Here is a 15,117-nt window from a genome sequence, read left to right on the forward strand (position 1 = left end):
TGCAAGATGTCGGTGAACGGGCAGCGTGGCGAGTGTTGGTGCGTGGACCCCATCCACGGGAAGGTGATTCAGGGTGCACCCACCATCCGTGGGGACCCTGAGTGCCACCTCTTCTATACAGCCCACGAGCAGGAGGACCGGGGAGCACATGCCCTGCGGAGCCAGTAGAGAGACGCTATCCTGCTCATTGGAGGCAGCTTGCCGTGGCCCCAGTGCTGGATTTTACATGGGTTTCAGCGTGTCTCTTTAGGCTCTGGAAGAGACTGGGGTTGGGTCCTGAGTGCTGCCCTCCTTCCCCTGCTGCCCAGCTCCTGGGGAGGGGAGGGATACTGGGAGGGGAAGGGCGGTGGGGGGTGGGTGGGGGGGTTGCAAGGAGAAGGGACTGCTTTCTTATAGTCTTTCACCCAGTGTAAGCCAGAGAACTGGTCTTTTTTGCTCCTCGCCCCGCGGCCCTGCCCTCCCTGCTGCTTTGCGGCATCTTCCCACACCCTCCAGCACAGAGCGCTTGTGCTCCCCAACACCTCCCAGGGGGAAAAAAACCCTTGCCATGGGTGGGAGTGGGACAAAAAACAAAGAAATTTCCCCACCCTTTCCCTCTCTTTCCCTCCCTTCCCCAAGACCAAAGACTGTAAATACTGTGTCGCCTGCCTCTTGCGTCCTGCCGGTCCCCTGTGCCCCAGCCTGGCCTTCGGTCCTGGCATGGGATGCGGTGTGGGAGGGAGGGAAGGAGGAAAGCCCCTGGCTTCCCAGCTGGAACATGGCAGCATGGTTGGGATGCATCCCCCAAGGAGGCATCAGTGAGGGAAAGGGCTAAAGATGAGGTAGCTTCCCCCCTGCCCAAAATACCCCTGGGTGCTTCCCTTCCTGGTGCTGGGGCACAGCCAGCCCCACAGGGACCTGGCTTCAGCCAGTGGTCCAGGAGGATGGGGCCTTTGGGTGACGGTGAAGCTAAGCGCTTGTTTTTCTGGGGGATTTGAAGAGCTATTGCCCAGTATTTCTTTAGGATCAGCTTATGCTGAGGGAGCTAAAGTGAACTTGCTGGGGCTGGGTGGAAGGATGCCTGTGTAGATTTAGGATAACAAGCCAGGGAGTCTCTCTTTCTCTCCCTCTCATTCATTTTTTCTTTGTTTCTAGATAGGAAAAAACCCATCTAAAACCTGCACTCCCAAGCAGCTGCCCTTGTCCCTCCATTTTTGCTTGGGACTGGAGTGAGCATCTGCTATTCAGCACACACTTCTTGGTGTTTGGTTTTTTGGTTTTTTTTGTTGGTTTTTTTTTTTTAAAGTAAATTACAGTATATATCTTGCTTTGTAAAGACCCTGACACACACGCACCCCTCTGCCCACACACACATTTGTATAGATGAAATCCAAGTGATTCCAAGTGCTCTGAGAGGTTTTGAGCTGGACATGCCACTCTGAGGAGAGATGTGTCTCTGCTGTTATTTCACCTGTTGATTTCTTTCTGTACAGAACACACCGATGCTGAGAATAAATAACTTCCCCGTCGCCTAAGGAAGGAGAATTTATTATTTTCTTCCCTTTTTTCAACCCCCCCTTTTTTTTTAATATGAATACCAATTGCAGAGTAAATGCAAAAATTCTCTCCTTACAGTAAAAGTCTTAGGCTTCCCTTAAATGCAATCAAGGTGGGGTGGGGGAGGGAGATAAAGCATCTCCCAATTTCAGGCAAATCCTTCTAAGCAGCAAACATCCTTCAGATCCTAGGGCCTCCACATGGTTAGGTTGAATATGGCTGAGGAAAGGGGTTCCTTGGTGAGTATGGGTGCTGGCGGGGGACACCTTGTGCCTGCATGGTGGGGGCCAGGCAGCAGAGCTACTTGACCATGACCTGCAGGGACAGGACTAGCCTCTGGTGGCACAACCCAGAAACACCAAATGGTAGTGGAGAAACACCGCAGCTGGGGTCCACACTGCTGATACCTCCTCATCTGGGGACTTGAATCTGGAGAAGGAAAAGCAAAAAGCCAAATGGCTTCTGGAGGAAGGAGAGCACTGAGGTTTATTGCTTTTTTCCCTGCCTTGGCCTCACATTTCAGATCCCAAGTGTGAAGGGCACAGGTGGTCTCTGTAAATTCAGCCCCTCATGACTTTGAAGGGGTTTGGATGTGGCAGTGGAGGAGACAGGGAAAGGACCTGCTTTGGCAAGTCAGGGGTGGGAGTGCATGCATGTGAATGTGTATGAGAGGGAGCAAGAGTACACAAGAGAGAGAAAACATACCTCCATGCAAAGCCAAGTAACTGTAAAAGTGATGCTGCCTGTTTTCTGTTAACATCCGAGGGTGTTCTGCTTTTTCATGTAAACCTTGCACACGCTGGCTGTCATCTGCAGTTTGTACTTTGTTTTGTTTGTTTAGGAATCAGGAAGTTTTCTTTTGTGTTTTTCTTTTTCTCTTTTGGAAAAGCTCAGCTGCATAAAGTTGGAATAAATTAAATGGGATGCCAGAAAAATGCCATCTTCCCCCTCCCTGCTCCCCTCTGTTCATAGGACACATTTCATTGCCTGATGCATCACATGCAAATTTGAGCTTGTTCTGCTTTTGTCCAGGGAGTGTTGTGAACGCTGGGATGATAAGCAGAAGTGGAACTTGGGCCTTTCATCGTTACTGGTCCTAGTTGTGTGAACAGGGAGGAACTGGTGTCGCTTGTCTGCTGGCCTGCTGTGTTCCTGCTCCAGATGTGCTACCTTGTGAGCCTGCAAAACGCAGCTGTGCCCTCAAGTCAGCATCCGGTCAGCATGTGTGCAGAGACCATCTCCTCACCTGACGGCAGCTAAATTTGTCAGAAAAGGGTGTTTGTGTCCCGCTTTGCTAGGTGGAGAGGTGGCACTGTGAATGCCCTGTCTGACATGATGCTTGTGGAGCTTCCTGAGCTGCCGAGGGGCTGTGTGATAGTGGTGGTTTCCTGCTCCTTGAGCAGGGGAGCAGCTTTGCAAAGGAAGGTCCCTCCTACCCAGCGTAGGGACCTGAAGGGCCTTGGCAGATGCTTGGGCAAAGGCTACAAGGACAAGTGAGCTCTGTTTTTTCCAGCTTCCCAACCTTGGTATTTCAGGGGCTGCTTGAGTTGGCAGCTGTACCCAGCTATGCTGTTTATCAGCTGGTAGATGGGCCTGTTCCCCATGAATTATCTGGGCTCCTTTAGGTGTCCCGCTATGGTTTGGTCTCCACTGTACCCCATTAAAGAGTTCCTCTGCTGAGCAGGATGATGCATGGATTTCCATGGAGGACCTTCCAAGGACTGTCCCCTTTGCTTGTGCAAGGAGAGCAAATTTTGAACGGGCTGAAAAGCCACTTTAGTGTTTCCATGGAAGTCTTTCCCCAGAGCGGGCCGCTGGAAGGTGCAGGAGGCCTGGGCTGTGTGTGAGGCCTGGCATTGGCAGAGCTGCTCCGCACACGGGCCGTGGAGCGCGTCCCTTGAATGTTCTGCACTTTCTACTAAGGTGAGAGGTGCGGCCAAAGGGAGCGTGACAGCACAGCTCGTGGCTTGGGGCACCGTGGGGAGGCAAAGCATAACAACACAAAAAAAACCCACCCAAACCCATGCTGTTCAATTAAAGTTGCAGCACTGGAGAGGGCCCCATGTGGTCCTGCCAGCCCATATGCAGGTGGCTGTGGTTTCCCTTTGACCTCCTCAAAGGAAGGCAAAACCACCGGGCAGTTCCCTGTCTGTTTTTTCCTACCCCATGACAGGACTCTGAGTGGGACCGATGTGTGCCAAGGGGCTGGGCAGTGGTGGGGAGCACCAGGAAGTTGCGTGGGGACAGGAGGCGGTGAGTGCATGAGGCTGCAGGGGAGCGAGAGAGGGCAGGCGGGATGAGGGGGTGGGTAAGGCTGGAGAACGTGGGAGAAGGAACAAAATTAACATTTAATGCCATCCTGTTTTGTGTCGCTGGGGAGAACCGAAGGCAGCTCAGGAGATGCAAGGAGAGGGACGGGGGTGCCAAGTAGCACTGTGGGGCACAAGGGTGCTCCAAGCCAGGTGCTGCCCAGGGAGGGCTGAAGGTGGCAGAAATGCCTGAGCCCAGTCCAGCCATGCCTGGGGGCCACCATATCGTTCAAGGGCTGCAGGGGAACAGGAGCCCTTAGCCCAGCAAAGGCAGCTTGCAGCTGTCCAGGCACCTTACAGAGAGGCAGAGGGACAGCAGTAAGGCAAAAGGAGCAAAGAGCTCCTGGTTAGGTTTCCCCAGGGCTGCAGTGTAGCCTTAAAGACTGCATGTATGTCACTGCTTGGATCCTGGCTCTGGTGTTTTGTCTGGGCCAGCTTTGTGCCTCCTGTGCTCTGGGTAATCAGGTGTGATCAAGCACTGGGACCTGGCCAGCTGCACGTAGGGTCATAGCTGAAACCTCAGCAGCTCTGGTGTACACACACAAAACTATCTACACTGTCAAACTACAATTTTACTATAGCTTAAAAATTATACACTAGTATAATACAAATAATAATACTTAATATAAAGACCATAATTAGTGTAAGACTGTATGACTCTATTTATGTACAGCTGTAGCTATCTACATACGTGTATGTAGCCATAGCTTGTGGGTAAGGGTATGATTTATTAGCCCATCAGCTGGGGGCAGGGAGGGAGAGCACTAACATTTTGGGTGGAAAGCCCATTTTCAGTGACTGTGTGGCTGAAAGCAGCAGCAATGCCTCCCTGCCCAGCTGTGCAGGCAGGGTGCACACCACAGGCAGGGCGCGCAGCATGGGCAGGATCGGCATGCCGCCTGGTGCCACCTGCGGACCCCAGTGGCTCCAGCACCTGGGGGCTGGGCTGGGGTGGGGCTGTGCCCAGGAGGAGTGGGCCCAGCCTTGCGGGGTGGCATGGCAGGGCAGTGTGGTGCAGACCTCCACTACCTTGCTAACTTGGGGCAGCAGGTTTGGCCCCAGTTGTGCTAATGGGGTGAGAAGAGCAGCAGGCACCGGGTGGCTGTGCCAGCCCTGGGTGGTGCAAATAGGCTGGGGGATACATGTTAGCAAACCCTTGGCAACCCATGAGTCCCTACTGGGGGCCAAAGGGAACAATTTCCCCACACCCTACTCTGGGAACATGAAGTGATGCTGGCAGCCACGCGAATGGCAGGGATGGGGCACACAGGAGGAGGGAGATGTGAGGAGTGAGCACGAGGGTGAAGGGTGATGCCTGCGTGGGCAGAGGGTGGGCTCTGTGTGTGTGTGTCAGATCCGGCACTGGGGAGGACACAGGGCAGTGAGAAGGGCCGCCATGAGGTGTCTGAGGACCACTGTCTGTCTGGGCTGCCTCAGGGATGGCACATGGATGCTCCTGCGCTCTGGGGTAAATCTTCCAGCTGCCTGGAGAGGTCTGAGGCTCAAATATCACGTCTGTTTCCAAACTGTAGGGCTGAGTTTGGGATATCGTCTAGGAGCTTAGCATCACTAGCTGCCAGGCCCTCTCCCCTTATAAGATGGCTGAATGCATTTGCTTGGCCCCACTGGCACATCCACACAAAGAAATTTCAAAAAAAAATAGGGCAGCTCTGCTTTAAGGATGCTCTAAACTCAAACCTGCAATTTTACCACTGACCTAGTGATTGTTCCAGTATCAAAATCTCTCCTAAACCATTGCCACCATGCTACTCCATGCCCTGTACCTTCCTCAGCACCCCTGTGGAGCTGGCTGATCCCCCCAGGGGTGCAGCGCAGCTGGCCAGAGGATGCTTGGGGCCGGAGCAGCTCACTGGCAGGCCCTGGCACACAGATGCTCCATGAGGGTCAGGCACAAGCTAACTGAATGCATAACTTTATTAAATAAATGCTTTGTCATGAGAAAAGACAAAGATCAAAGAGTAACATAAATTATAAGTTGAATAAATAGTATACAGCAATCTTCACTTTTTAATAAAATGTGAGATTTTTTTTAAGTACAAAATGCTAAACAGAGCATTAAGCTCTTCTTCCATTGTCAGTTTTTCACAAACTGTTTTGTTTTTTTTCCCCACCAGTAAGATTATGAGTATTTCTTGTTTACTGAAAAAAAAACCCAAAACAATAAAAACAAAACAAAATGAAACAACAGAGCTACCGTATGTATGTAAAGCTATAAAAAGCTACCGTAAAATGTGTAGTGAGTATTGCTTAAAGATAAAAACCAGGCAGGAAACTCGGAATCTGGTGTGTTTTATCAACTGTGTTACAATGGTGGGTAACGTGCATGGTGATGTCTGTCCCAGTGGCAGTGGCGGGGGGCTGGCGGGGCTGGGGAGGGGGGCACAGTCGGCAGGGCTCCTAGCCAGGGCCAGGATAGCAGTCTGGAAGCAAGGTGAACTGTCAGTCGTTAAATATACAATGCTCCGTTCGGGAAAAAAATAAATCATCATCAACAACAAAAACTCCAACAGCAAAAAAGAGATTTCATGGGGAAGGGGGAGAAAAAGAGAAGGGGGAGAGAGCAGAGAAATAGTGCAAAATGCTCTTGTACTAGTGGTTTTCAAAGTCCACTGCAGTACAGACAAGGGGTAGCCCAGCTGCTGAGTGCCACTCCCCAGGGAGATGTGGCGGAAGGGCTGTCCTGACCCCTGCGCCATCCTTGTCCTCTCCTTCCCAGCTTGCATCCTGGATACTGACACAGCTTTGATGCAAGTACTGTGGCCAGAGACCCCCAGGCCTCACACCTCCCCTTGATGCATGAATCACCAGCATCGCCCCATGTGCCTCAACCCCCCACCTTCCCCAGCTCCCACATCTGCCCCTTTTGGTTTTCCCACCCTAAATGGAAAGAAGTGCTGCTGGGTGCTGAAAATGGGAGCACCTCGTCACTGCCACTCCAGGAGGTGGCCAACACCTCCTGAAGCTGCTCTCACCCCCAGCCTGACTCAGGCTCTAACCCCGGTCCTAAATATTAGTGCAGCCTGCAAACAGCCTCGTCCTGCCGGGGATCTGTGAGGGAGTGGGCAGCCAGGGGGTTGCTCGGTGCCCCATCCCGGGAGCCAAGCTGGTCTGTGGGGTGAGGGTGGTGCAACCCCCTCCTTGCATCCTCCTCCCCCCAGGTTGGTGGGGACAGGACAGGCAGTGCCACCCCACCACTGGATGCGTAGGGGGAGGGGAGGCTGTGTGGGATGAATTTTGGTGCTCTGGTCTCCCAGGGCCATGGCTGAAACTCGCTTTGTAGGGAAAGGTTGGGGATGCCCCCTGTGTCCCCCTCCCAGTATCATCATGGTGGCCATGTCATGAAACCATCACTGGGCCCTGTGAGCAGACCCTCACCGTGCAAAAGCATCAGCCCCGAAAGGCAAGGTCCATGGGGAGCTGCTGTCCCTCTGCCCACTCCCATCCTGCCCTGGTAGCATGTCTCTTTTCCCTGCAGCCAAAGGCTTTCAAGTTTTGGGAAGTTAAACAACAAAATAAACAACAAACAAAAAAGCAAGAAATAGGAAGAGAGAAGAAGGGAAGGGTCTTGGGGAAGGTGGTACTGGCCTATAACAGGAGGTTTTGCACAGGGATTGGCAAGTGGCGGAGACGGGAACAGTGTCGACAATGGCGACCAGTGGCCCCTGGGGTTAGCATGAGCGCCTCTCCTCCTGCCTCTGCACCCCATTCTTCACCTTCACCACACCATTAACCCACCACCCTGGTCAAACTGACCCTGCCCCATCAGCCCTGCAAAGCCCAGAGGGGTCCCTCCCTTGGCCCCAGCACACACCATGCTCCCCTTCAGCAACATGGGGGTCACCCTGCTCCAGCATTTTTTTTTTTTGTGGGGCAGATCTGCATTTGGTGGCACCCTCTGTTCTTTTCAGTAAGGAAAGAAGCCTTGTCCCCAGTTCCAAACATGCTCCACTGGGTCTCTGTGGAAGTCCATTGGCAAAACTTTCCCCCACCCTAACTCCGAGGGAAATAATGGCAGGGTGTCCAGTCCTGCCCTCGATCAGGGTAAGTGTCCCGGTGGGAGGCTATGAGGGTGCCCAATCAGTGATGAAAAGGAGCCTCCGCCAGACCCCCTTGGCATCGAATTCCCCTTGTCTCATCTCGCTGGCAGGGACCTGGTGGTGCTGTGGACCCCCTTTCCTCTCTGTCCAAGTCCGGGATGCTCAACAGGGCTTTGGGGGTGCAGAAACCTTCCCCCGGAGATCAGCTGTGTCCTTTGGCCAGCACCAGCTGCCAGCTCCAGCCATGGAAGTGGGCTGCGGTCCCTGGTGGGTGCATGTTTGCCCACTGGGACCACAGCACTCAGACCCCACAGCTCGCTTTCCTTCCTTCCCTTTGTTGCAGGATCTCCTCCTCCCAGTGCCAACATCGCGGAGACCCTTGTCATGAGGAAGCAAGAGGCAACAGTCCCAAAATTGAATGTAAAAATTTAAAACAACAAAATAAGTCGGGAAGGCAGCTGAGGTCTGTTCCAGCATGCCTGATGCAGTGGGTCTCCATGGTGCAGTGGCTGCTGTCAATCAACAAGGAGCTGGGTCCCAGGTTAAAGGTGAAGGCCCATCACAGGATTTTGCTGCAAGGTGGTGGGAATCAGCCGTGGCAATATGAGTAGTATCCTCAATGCAAAAGAATGGAGACAGGCATTTTTCTACCCACAGGGAAGGCTATAAACCAGCCTTAACAAAAATCCAAGATAAAGCAAAGTGTAGGTTTCTTTGTTTGGTTTTTTGGTGGTTTTTCTTTTTTTTTCCCTGGAGCAAACCACTTTTTGGCTGTGAAAGAAAAAAAACGAACAAAAAATCTCCATAGTTGGTCTTCCTTGTGGTGCTGAAGGGTGGGAAGAGTTTTGGCCCCGATCCCCCTGTCCTCACGTAGGGATGCTTCAGTCTGGATGCTGATGGAATATCTGTAGAGTTGGCTCAGATGCAGCCCTTGGCATTGGCTGGGCCCTGATCCTGCAGGCACCGATGCTCCTCCATAACCCTGCTCCTGTTAGTCCAGCAGGTTATTATTATTTTTTGGGAAGGGGCAGTATCTCTCCCCCTGATTACACTTAAGCCTTCCAGACTGCAGGTGTTGAAGCAAAGTTTTGCAAGGAGAAAAAGCCACATCCGTGCACACACATGCTTGCACATGTGCACACAGGTGACAAATGCTTCCACACCTGGACGGATAACGGTCAAAGTTGTGCTTGTCCAAAAAGATTTATGACCTTCCATTCAAGAGGAACCAGATGGAGAAAGACATCTTTCCTTTTAGGATGATTTCCTTTTGAAGTCCATGGATATTTTTTGGGGGTATTCATGCTGTTGCAGGAGCTGTGTTTCCCTGCCTATCTCATCTCCAGACATGAGGCCAGCAGTCCCACACCTCCTCCTGACATGTCAAAGTCTGCCTGAATCTGGGGTGGTTGTTTGAGATGGAAATCAAATTGACTTGAGTGAGTGCCAGTGATGTGGGGAGAAGACTCCAGGGCACCACAGTGAGGAGGGGGAACAGTGGTGGCTGCAAGGTTTTATCTCAAGACCCTTTAGAAAACAACTAGCTAACCACCCCCCCCCCCCCCCCCCCCCCCCAAAAAAAAAAAAAATTAACCTGCCCAAAACCCGTACTGGAAAATCACCAACTTGGAGAGCTTCCTACATTGGGGTGGCCTCTGCTTGTGGCAGGGGGGCGTGGGCAGTGTTGGGGAGAGGCGCAGGATGGTGGAGCGGCTGCAGCTGGTTTATTCTGGCTCTGTCCTTTCCTTGCTGAGTCCTTGTTGTCATGAGGCTGCTGTAGATTCCGAGTCCTCAGTTTCTTCAGGGTTTGTTTTTTTCTTTCTTTTTCTTTTCTTTTTGTGTTCTTTTCTTTTCTCTTCTTTTCTTTTCCTTTCTTTACTCCTTTCTTTCCCTTTCTCTTTTTTCCCTTTTCCTTCCTTTCTCTTTTTTCTTTTCCTTTCTTTCTTTCTTCTTACATGAGATGAAAGGAATCGGAGTCCCGGGGCACAGGGAGGTGCAGAGGGGAGGGTGAAAGGGAGCCTGGGTAGGTAGTGATGGGGTGGAGGGAGGGGATGCAATTTCACTCCACGTTGCTGCTGTCGAATGCATGGCACTGCAGGTCTCCACTCAGGTAGTCAGTCCCTGGCAGCTTCATGCCGTATTTGTCCACACACCAACACAACCCACGCTTCCGGCCTCGGGAGGGCTTGCACTGGGGAGACATGCAAGGGCAGATATCAAGAGCTGGCCACCAGACGCCGTGCGGCTCCCTCACACTGGGGATCAGGATCAGCCATGCACTTTGCCCCTTTCACCCCAGCAATGCAATTCCCTGGGTAGGACTTAGCTCCTGGTCTCTGCTTTCAGCACATCTCCATCCCCGCTGGTACCCCAGCCTCGGGTTCTCTGACTTTTCCTCCCTCACCAGCTCCTCTCAGGAAGATGCTCACTTCAGGAGGGATGGCACTTGAACCCATCAGCAAGGCCACCCACCACCGCATGTGCCTGGAGATGCTCACAGCAACCTACCCACCAGCTCATCAGAGGAAAAATCTCCATCCTTCCCATCCAGGGCAGTGGCAGAGAAAAGCCTCCCTGGGTGGGGAGCATCCCTCCACAGGGCTCTTACCTGCTTCCTCTTGTAGAACCCCTTTCGGTCGCAGTTGGGGAGGTGGACAGCACGGGGGACCATCCGCTGGCTGCTCTTGAGCTCCTGCAGAGATGCCTCCATGTGCCTGCGGCAGGGGCCCTGCAAGCAGGGAGAAGATGGAGTGTGAGAAGGGGAGCACCTCACAGCTGCAAATGCCCCCAGGTCTCCTGCTCCTTCTCCACCAGCACCCGCTCCCTAGGGGGCCAAAGCCCTCCCACAGCCCCCTGCCCATGGGAGCCCCACAGAGGGAAGGTGAAGGCACCCACGAGCTCAAACTCTTGCCGGAGCTCAGGGATGACGACGCGGGGGTGTGCTGTGTTCTCGGCCATGCCCACAAACTTGGCCAGGGTCAGCTTCTTCCGGCGGTCCTTCTTCAGGGCCTCAGCTTTGAGCTCGGAGAGGCGCCCATGCTTGGGCCGGTAGGCCTTGGGTGGGTAGGTTTCCTCTGTCATTTCTGACGTGGTTGGCTCCTCATGCTCTCGGGACTCCCGTTCTGGAAGACAAGGGGTACCAAACCATCAGGTCTCCATGAGCTGACTGGGGCTTGCTTTTGCGTAGAAAGCCTCCTGCCTGACCCCAGAAGACATCTTTGCAACAGACAGGATGGGAACAAATGACCAAAGAAATCCCTTTCCCAGCTGCTGCTACAGCTCTGGCTTTATCCCACTGTGTGGGACTTGACATGGATTTTGTGTGACCCTCAAGCTCAGGATAGGAAGGTGTACAGAGGAGTTGGGGGTCTAGCATGGACTCCTACATACAAAGCCATCATCAATGCAGTGTGTCAGTGGAAAAAGCCTGGTAGGAGGGTTATCCCATACCCAGAAAGGACCAGATGACACACAAAATGTGGCAGAGAAGCCCCTCTTTAGCCATGGTGAGAGGATTAAGTGACAAATTCACACCCTAACCTGCCTTGCAGTTGCAAGAATAAAAGCCAGGGATGCTCAAAGATGAGACAACTCCAGAGTTAAGGTCAATCACATAGCAAAGCCATCATGCAGCTGGGCAGACACTTCAGCAGCAATGCCAAAGACGTGGCTGACAAGTGCTGGGATCTCCAGGGTCCTCAGCTTGCAGCCCCAAGCTCATGGGACTGAACCAGCCCCCATCCACTGGCACGCACCAAGCAGCCAGCAAAGCCCAGGGTAACACTGCCAAGTGGTGCTCCTGACTGTAGCTGCAACCGATGGTACCAATGGCAAAAGAGAGCATGTTTAGGTTCTGTCCACAGCAGTTGCCTTCCCATAGACCCCCCAGATCGCCCCAGCATGACCTGTGCCAGCAGGATGCAGTCAGGAGCCCTGTGCAGTTATATATAGGAGCAATCTGGTGACAATCTAAACTTAGATGACTTGTGACATTTAGTACAGCCACCAGAGTGAAAAAGGGTTATTTCTGGACTAAATTTGAATAGAGTTTAAAGCTTCTGAGGCCCTCAGTCTCCCAGCCCCTGGTTCCCAGCAGCCCTGTGCCGATACCAGCTTTGTGCTGAGGCTGATGGATGAGCAGGGGAAGGAAAAGCGTCAGACCAGCTGAAATCCCTCCCTGCATGGTGTCTCCCATGACTTCGATGCCGGTGAACCTGGCTCATCCCCTCCTGCAGCCCTATAGTGAAGACAGCAGGACACCAGTTTTACCCCTCCTTGCAACATCACTGCTGGGACAAAATTAAAAAGCTCAGCATGAAAATAAGAGTGGATAACCTGCCCCCAACAAGGCAACAGGAGTCACCCTGCAGGCCAGCAGCTCCCTGGAGCCCAGGTGCAGCCCCAGGGGGGAGGAGGGAGCCTCTGCCCCACTGGGCTGCCCAGGGGTGCCTGGGGGACACCCAGCAAGGGGTGACAGATGCACTTCTCAGCAGCAGAAGGCAGCACCAGTCAGTCACACACAGCCCAGCCAGAGGTCTTGGAGGTGGCCCAGGGAACAAGTTGGTCACTGGGCCCACAAACCTGCCATGGCTACTGGTCTCTTCATCCTCCTTGCCAAAGTGAATCTGCCTTCTCCCAGCAAAACTGAAGAGTTTTCCATAGCCACTTATTTATTAAAGCAGCCCCTTTTTTTTCTCTTTCCGAAAGAACAGCACTGGATCAGCATCCCAGACTCAGCGGCCTCCTAACTGCCCATGGCAACATAAGTGACCCCATGCACCATCCTCAGGGCTCACACTTCTCCCTAGGACAGCATCCTCTTGCCGTTTTGCCCCATGCTTGGGTTCTGTTTCTTGCTGCAGGACTCAAAGGCCCCCACAGGTTGGGGGGTCCTCTATTATACGGGGATGATGGACAAGGAATAGGGAAAAGACTAATTAAATTGGGAATGATCTTGTCCCCCACTAAATGACACTGTACAAGGTGTAGTAGAAGAGCATCCTTTGCCACAAAATGTTGCAGCAATCTAAGGTCTGACAGGAGACAGGACGAATCCGCTGTGACTAAGCCCTTCCACAGCAATGAAACACACTGTCATCTGTTCCAGGAATCACCTCCAGCACCCACTGCCAGGGCATCTCCCTGGGCTGCCCTATGGTGATTAAGGGCAGGGGAGGATTCACACTGGTGCAGGCAACCCTGCAATAACACAAGAGGGGCACAGCTCATTACCTCTGCAATAACAAATAAGAGAGGCACAACTACCTGGGTAAATCTAAAATAACAAACAAATGGGACAAGGCAGTGAGGACTCAGTCAGAAAAAACAGCACAGGGTGTCCAGTTCCCAGTTCTCACACTGCAATGGGTGTTTGCAGCAGCTCATCCTGCTCGTATGGTCAGCAGCTTCCTGCAAGCTGCCAGCAAGCCAAAGCGAGCTGGGGACTAACGTGGAGCCCTTTCAGCAGGGAAGATGGGAGCCACAGGAGCCCGGTGCTCTGCAGAGGGAGCTGAGGGCTGGCATGCACCAAAAGCTGCCTAGCTCCCAGTCCAAGTTCAATGCTTCCTGCAGGGCTAAAAAAGTACCTGGAACTGACACCCTTCACCCTCCCTGGCACACATGGGCCACCCCTCAAGTAGCAATACAACAAGGGATGGCTGTGGTGGGACTTCTCCATCTGCTGCTCAGCAGTGGTGTTTAGTTTGGGGGTTTATTTCCCAGTGAGAACCCTGTGGATGCATTGGAGAGATCCCTTTCTTCCACGTTCTGAATTTTTTTACAGCCCAATTTCCTTCAGCAACAAGGCTGAAGCAGTCCCTGCTCATGCACCTAACTATGTTCCCTAATTTGATATTAACAAGCTAGTTTTGACAAACTGAAGGGCAGAGGTCTCTGACACACAAACTCCTGACAAGCTCTGGGCAGGTGGTAAGAGACCTTCCCAGTGCCAACAGGAGAGGGAAAGGCAGAGCTGGGGCTGGCAGCACCCGTGCAGTCCCCCCCCCCAAGCCCCTTCACCTCCTGGCTGGCTCATCCACGTCAACCTGCAGCTGCTCACTGCAGCTGGGACCAGACACCCACATCAGCATCCCCAGAGCCCCTGCACCCGCCTGCCCATCCTCACCCACCACCTCATTCATTAACCTCCGTCTGACACCCTGGGCTGGCTTGTGGCAGACAGCACTGGCACCGCTGTGCCTCTGCTCCCAAGGAGACGCTGGCAGAAGCAATGCCCAGTTTTCCTGAATGAGCCCTAATTATGCCTGTCTGAGACTCAGGAAGAAGGCTGGAGTTCCTCCTCCCTTGCTGTCAGGATCTGGCCTGCTGCACGGCCCCTTCCCGCACACTTCCATCTGCCTTGCCAACCCGGCGACTGGGTTTCAGGCAGGCGGCTGTTTGCAGAGGCAGAGCGTGCTACACCTCAGTGTTTCAGCTGCAGGCACAAGGCATAGGCAGGAAGGCCCTGCTCACCATCTCTGCAGCTGGGGAACAGTGGGAAGCAGGAGGTGGGTGGCTCTCAGATCTCTATCCCTTCTCCCCGCTCCTCAGTAGGAGGTGACCTCCAAAAGGAGATCCCAGGCTTACTGACCATGCAGAAGAATGACAATGCTGGCCAAGCTGAGGATGCCTGGCTAGCCTGGAGATGCAGCCTGGGTGTAGCTGCCTCAAGGGGATGTTGACCCTACAGCCAAAGCAGGAGACTGAACTCAACTCAGAGCCACTCCATGGCTTTGTGTCTGGTCTGACGCTGTGGTGCCCATGGAAGACCCAGGGAAAGATGAGCAAGCATCTGGAGATGTTCCTGACACAGGTCAGGCCAGAAGGACTGCGCTGTTTATGTCCTAATCCACGCAGCTTCCATGAGCCCTGGGAGGCAAAAAATACCCACAGCAGAGCATAGGCTATCCTTTGCCCTGGGGCTGAGGGCACAGAGCCCTCTCCCTGCTGTGGGCTGGCCACAGGGAGCTCCCTAGTAGAAGCCATTTCCAACCCTTTCACCCTGCCCCTACAGAAGGGACTTGGAGTACCAAAATACCAGGCAGTTTTTGGGAAGCTGCAAATTGCTCCTGTCTGGCTGCCTGCTGCCATCCTCAACAGATACCACCCAGAGCAGCCCATGCACCTTCCTGCACCTGGGCCAAAACCCAGCTGGGTTCTTCTGTGCTTCAGATGTTTTGGACACGTGTGAAGTCCCCACAGGGTGTGTGTGTGTG

The 15,117-nt window shown here is 53.3% G+C and overlaps 2 protein-coding genes across 2 annotated transcripts in view; one reads left to right on the forward strand and one right to left on the reverse strand.

Moving 5' to 3' along the window:
- The window catches only part of IGFBP2 (insulin like growth factor binding protein 2), a 67,656-nt gene extending 61,581 nt beyond the window's left edge, over positions 1 to 6,075 (forward strand). Inside the window, exon 4 of the mRNA XM_037397982.1 lies at positions 1 to 6,075. Within this exon, the coding sequence (XP_037253879.1) occupies positions 1 to 168 (168 nt within the window). The 3' untranslated portion in view covers positions 169 to 6,075.
- The window catches only part of IGFBP5 (insulin like growth factor binding protein 5), a 23,598-nt gene continuing 14,243 nt past the window's right edge, over positions 5,763 to 15,117 (reverse strand). The window contains exons 2-4 of the mRNA XM_037397983.1: positions 10,799 to 11,025; positions 10,512 to 10,631; positions 5,763 to 10,094 (exon numbers count right to left, since the gene is read on the reverse strand). Coding sequence (XP_037253880.1) covers positions 9,963 to 10,094; positions 10,512 to 10,631; positions 10,799 to 11,025 — 479 coding nt within the window. The 3' untranslated portion in view covers positions 5,763 to 9,962. The remainder of the gene's footprint in view (positions 10,095 to 10,511; positions 10,632 to 10,798; positions 11,026 to 15,117) is intronic.

This window comes from Falco rusticolus, chromosome 8 (assembly GCF_015220075.1).
Source record: "Falco rusticolus isolate bFalRus1 chromosome 8, bFalRus1.pri, whole genome shotgun sequence".
NCBI classification, from domain to species: domain Eukaryota; kingdom Metazoa; phylum Chordata; class Aves; order Falconiformes; family Falconidae; genus Falco; species Falco rusticolus.